The sequence below is a fragment of the Glycine soja genome, chromosome 6, assembly GCF_004193775.1.
Source record: "Glycine soja cultivar W05 chromosome 6, ASM419377v2, whole genome shotgun sequence".
Lineage (NCBI taxonomy): Eukaryota > Viridiplantae > Streptophyta > Magnoliopsida > Fabales > Fabaceae > Glycine > Glycine soja.
In genome coordinates this window covers 17,828,360-17,833,835 of record NC_041007.1, presented here as the reverse complement: position 1 = coordinate 17,833,835, position 5,476 = coordinate 17,828,360, and the positions used below count along the sequence as shown (strand labels likewise).

The 5,476-nt window shown below is 33.7% G+C and overlaps 1 protein-coding gene across 1 annotated transcript; it reads right to left on the bottom strand.

The window, feature by feature from the left end:
• Positions 1-2,875: 2,875 nt before the first annotated feature.
• On the bottom strand, positions 2,876-4,084 carry LOC114415903. The gene has a single exon (XM_028380768.1). It carries the CDS (start codon positions 4,082-4,084, stop codon positions 2,876-2,878), a length of 1,209 nt encoding a protein of 402 aa, XP_028236569.1.
• Between the last annotated feature and the right edge of the window lie 1,392 nt (positions 4,085-5,476).

Genomic DNA, 5,476 nt, shown 5'->3' with positions numbered 1-5,476 from the left:
AAAGACCATAATATCAGCATTATTGAACTTTGGAACAATTGAGCACATAAAAATATGACTGGTTAACAAAACAAATAAGGCAAAAAGAATCAAAGCAAATAGTAGTTAAGGTCCATATAAGTAAAGCACCTTTATGCCAGTGGTGTTCAAAGCACTGGCATCACTTCCATGGTCAGATTCGGTCAAAGCCTGATGTTAAGAAAATAATCCATTTCAGAAAAGGTTCTTCAGCAAAATATATATATATATATAAGCTTGCCAAGGTAACATGTTTGACTGACTCTTTTAGTTCCAGGTAAAACAAGAACTGTGCACCCACTTTCTTACCCCAACCAGCACCAATCCTTGGGCATCAATTTCTTACTCCAACCTGCCCATCCTTGCTGGCAAATATAGCCTTAAAAAGTATCAAAGGTGTTAACTCTTCAAAATGTACCAACTGTAAAAGAGCAAAAGGCAAAAACGAAATGGTGAATTTACTTTTCCGAAGGAATTGATCCAAGAAATTGACATTGGTCCTATGTAACAAAGTTGAATATTAAAAAAGAGTTTAAAATTTTTAAGCATGCCAAAAGTGAGAAGCTAATAGACATGAAAAGAAACCATGACAAATATTTTCAACACACATGACACACTGAGGTACACAGAGGTAGAAGTGTTGGAAAAGGAAGCCATGAGATACAAACTGAAGTACACACTGAGGTACATAGTGACAGGTGGACCTAAGAATACAAGGACAAAACATCTATTTTGATAGTATCCCAAAAAATAATGTATATACAATATGTTAGGAATATGTAGACATGTGAAAACAACGTATAACTATTAACTTCTGAAATTTACATCCGAAATATGAAAAAACACATTCATGAAACCAAACATGCTATAACATTATCAAAAAAACCTTCTGTGTTCCTGCCCTGCCTCATGCAATTTGCAATTAGTTTGTACGACACACGGCACATGCCCATCTAAAATCTTTAGTTTGACTAGGTTTAGGTTAGAAAAGCAAACCACGATCGAGTGTTATATTTATGCAATCAAATTTCCACACACCCCCACACCCTTCTTCTCTTTGGCAAAGCAGAGATACTTGGGGACTTAATCAAGCAATTTGCAACGTCTCAAATTGGGATCTAAAACAAATACTAATTACAACCACATATACAAATTAATAAATCATTGCGCTGACAAAACAAATTAATAATAACTCGACACTGTTGAAATAATATATGCACAAGGCAAATAGCCCTTTGAATACATGAGTAGTTTTACTCCCTATCAGACGCTCCATAATTTTAAATTGGGGGCCATGTCACAATTTTCAAATAACAATTGTGGTATCATCTTGACTCCATTTTTGAGGCAATGCATTTCAAGCAGGTAGGACACACTTCAAAATTTGACTTACTCCCTACAGAAACTATACTCAAATTAGGAAAGCCGTCAATCTCAACAACTAGTAGTGACTAGTGAGTTTATCATGAAGTTATTTAATTTTGCTATCACCTAAACAACCAGTGCAAATTTTCATAACAAAATAGTGTTCTGTGCTAATTTTTATTACAAAAATAATCTGAAAAAAAAATGCAGCAAAAGCATAATCTACATATACTTGGAAAAGAGGTTTAATTCTTAATAATTAATAACAATACGTAATTTTTTTCTCAAGTACAGTTTTAGATTCAATGTCTGCATAAATCGTCATTGTAAATATTTCTGATCTTAATATATGTTTCTTTATAAATTATAAGAGTAATAAAATGCTAATATATGTTTCTTCATAAATGATATGTTCATGTTTCACCATACATTTATTCCAATGTCTTGTCTACTATGTTATTGTCTGCAACCACTACTTGGAACTTCATTCAAAAGGGAATGGAATCGTATCTAAGAAGCACCGACACAGACACTGAACACGACACGTAGATACCTGTAATGTCCAAAATATAGGACACAGACACGGCTATATATATATATAATTAAATAAAATAAAATTACATAAAATTAAATATGAACGATATGCATAAAAGATCTAAATTGAAAATCAAGATTTATATATTCATCATCATCTCAAAAGAACTTTTCCTATGATAATGAGTCACAAAAAATACTAAGAGACCTCATTATACAATTTGTACACTTTGTTTCTTTACAAACAAAAATTATAAAGCAAGATGATGAATTAGCAACTTCAAGTCTTCAAGAATTCTACAAACTAGCAATCATCATTGAAAAAGACACCATCTAACTCTGGTTCATCTAAAGACAAACTAGCAATTTCAAGAATACCACAATCATCAAGTGATCCAAAATCATCTCCAGCTACATCCCACATTTTAGTTTCCTCTTGATGATATTGTGGAGTATTCCTTGAGAGAAGTCGTAGGTTGCTATGAACAAATACTAAATCTTCAGCTCTATGTGGTGCCATCTTGTTTCTCTTTAAAGAATGGATAAATGAATATGTACTCCAATTCCTTTCACAACATGAAGATGAACAAGGTTGTGCAAGTAGCTTAAGGGCAACCTTTTGAAGTATTAGAGCATTAACGCCATGAACTAGCCACCAAGCTTTTGGATCCATTTGACCTCTATCATTTAAAGAATCAAGATCGTCAAAACCTTCTGTTCCATCCGAGAAGTTGGCAAACTCAATATTCACTTTCCTCCTTACATCCACATCAAGAAATAACCTCTTGAAGCATTTTAATCTTTCACGAGTGAGTTCCATGTCTTGATGTGGAGGAACTCGATTAGAATCTTCACTTAGTCATTCATGACTATAATATCTACAATTAAAAAGAAATATATACATGATTAAAATTTATGTAATTCTAAAAAAAATGTAAGTAAAAAAGTATAGAGTTAATTACCTAGGATTTAAGGAATGAGCTAAACAATGGAGAGGAGTGTTACTCTTAGTCCAACGGTCAATTAATATGGAGTGCACTACCTCATAAAAGGTTGATCCTTCACTCTCCTCCTTTCTCTCATATTGATATATGGCATTCTTCACATTTTCAATCATTGAATCCCACATCTCATATACTAGATGGAGAGATGAAGCTTCTGTATCAGTTCTTCTAAGAACATCATAGATAGGGATAGTGAAAGAAAGAATAGAATCAACCTTATCCCACCATTTATCATCCAACAAAGTATCTTTCACAAATTTAGCCTTTGCAACATCATTTTCCGTATAAGAAGACCATTGGTCACTAATGACCATATCTTGGAGTCCTTTCTTCAATTGCTTGAATCTCTTTAGCATTACAATAGTGGAGGCAAATCTTGTTGGAGCAATGGATAACAATTTCAATGAATTGAATGAATTGAAAATTGATAGTCTCATAGAGTGACTCATGACAAAGTTTTTCACAAACATTGCATCATCCACAATTTGGGTGATCCAAGAACATTCTTCATAAACAACATTGTTTTTTTTATTCTTGGCTACACATATGTTCTTTAAAGCAAGATTTAATGTATGGACAACACATGGAGTCCAATAGATGAAAGGAAACTCAGCCTCAATTATTAAACATGCTGCTTTACAAACGGTTGCATTATCCATCACTATTTGCACAACATTTGAGTGCCCAACCTCCATAATTACCTCCCTCATATGTTTGGCAATGAAATCCTTGTCTTTGATCTCATTTGAACAATCGATGGCCTTTAAAAACATAGGTCCGTTCTCCGTGCCAGCCATGAAATTAATAAGAGATCTTTTTTGCGGGTCATTCCATCCATCACTAACAATGCTCACACCATTCTGGCTCCATGCATTTTTAATTGGTTGTAACAAGATCTCCATATGTCTCCTCTCATTTTGAAGTAATGTTGTCCTTAATTTATTATAACCTGGAGGTTGATAACCATTGATCTTATTGTTGGCAGCATAGGGAAACGCCTTCCTATAATGAGGATTTCTTGCTAAATGAAAAGGCAACCCCAAAGAGTAAAACATCCTAGCAATTTCATGATCAAGTGTCTCTCTAGCTTGCAAATTAAAGACATTTTCTACAATTGATGCCTTTCTCTTTTTTGGATCAACACCAAGAGTGTTTGTATCCATTTGGTGTTGAGTAGAAACTAGAGGCAATGACACAGATTTTGTTTTTGACTTCTCCACCCTCAATGTAGCCTCATTGTCTATCTTCTTCAAATCTATAAGTTTGGCAATTGTTACCTTTTGACAAACTCTAACTCCCTTTTCCCGTCATCTTTAACAAGTGTGCCATCACTCTAGTGTAAGACCCATTAAAGGTAAAATCACAAATATTGCATTTTACCGCATAATTTCCACCACCACCTACACTTTTTATCTTTATAACATAGGTCCATAAAGGTTTGGTATCATCATCTTGTTATTTAGCTTGACTAGGACTAGAAGCACTCATCTCTACAACAATTTGGAAAAAATTAAAAATCAATGTAAACAATTTCTAAGTAAAAAATAAACAACAAAAAGTAATTTCTAATCAATGTTGTTCTTGTCTTATTGGTCATGTTGTAGCTTAATTTTATTCAAAACATGATATAATTAGAGGCAGGCAGTAATTTAAATTCTAAACCAAAAAAATATGCAAAAGCTACAAGCTTATCAACCAAAAGCTCAAACTTTAGGCTTACAAAAATATTTTTATATGCTTAAGTTTTTATAGAAAAAAAATTACACATGAAGGAAAAAAATCCACATATAAATAATCTCTTGGTCAAAGTGAAAAAACTCCATCAAATTTTTATTTTAAGTCTCTCTTACTGATCAGCCGGTATTTCTACTGCATATCTCCTAGATCACGGTTGCCATATGCAGCAATCATTGCTTTTGAAGATATAATGTTTTTGCAAAAGTATAACTTATAAAAAGTTTTGTCGCATGCAATAATCATATTTAAGTGGACATAGATGAGTTAAATATCTAACATCAAAAAAATTTAAATTTGTCAAAGTCATATTAACAGTGTGGTTATCTCTTTCAAAAAGGCAAAAAATAAGGCCTGCCAATACTTCTATATGGCCAATATCCATGAGCAGGTATTCACGGAATCACGGGCGGATAAATTGTGCCATCATGTACCAAAAAATATGGCCCATACCTGCTTTCGATAAATTTGGCAGTGCCAATCTGCCATACCTATAGTATAGGTCCTATACTGTTCATTATGAAGAAACAGTAACACGGCAGTGAGAATAACACGGCAATAACACGACAGCCATATTAGAATAACCAAAAAATAGTAACATGACAGCGAGAAACCGAGAAACTAGAATTGGCACTCCGACAGCGACAAAAACCAAAAAAGAAACAGGGAGCAGACGAAGAAGATGACTGGACAACGACGACGTGCAACAATGGAGGCCGCTTGCAGGAAACGGCAAGGAGAAGATGAAGAAGAACCGTTTTCGTATTTGGTAAGCATTTTTTAAATAAATAATAAAATATCTTGTTGGACTTGGGTCGCGT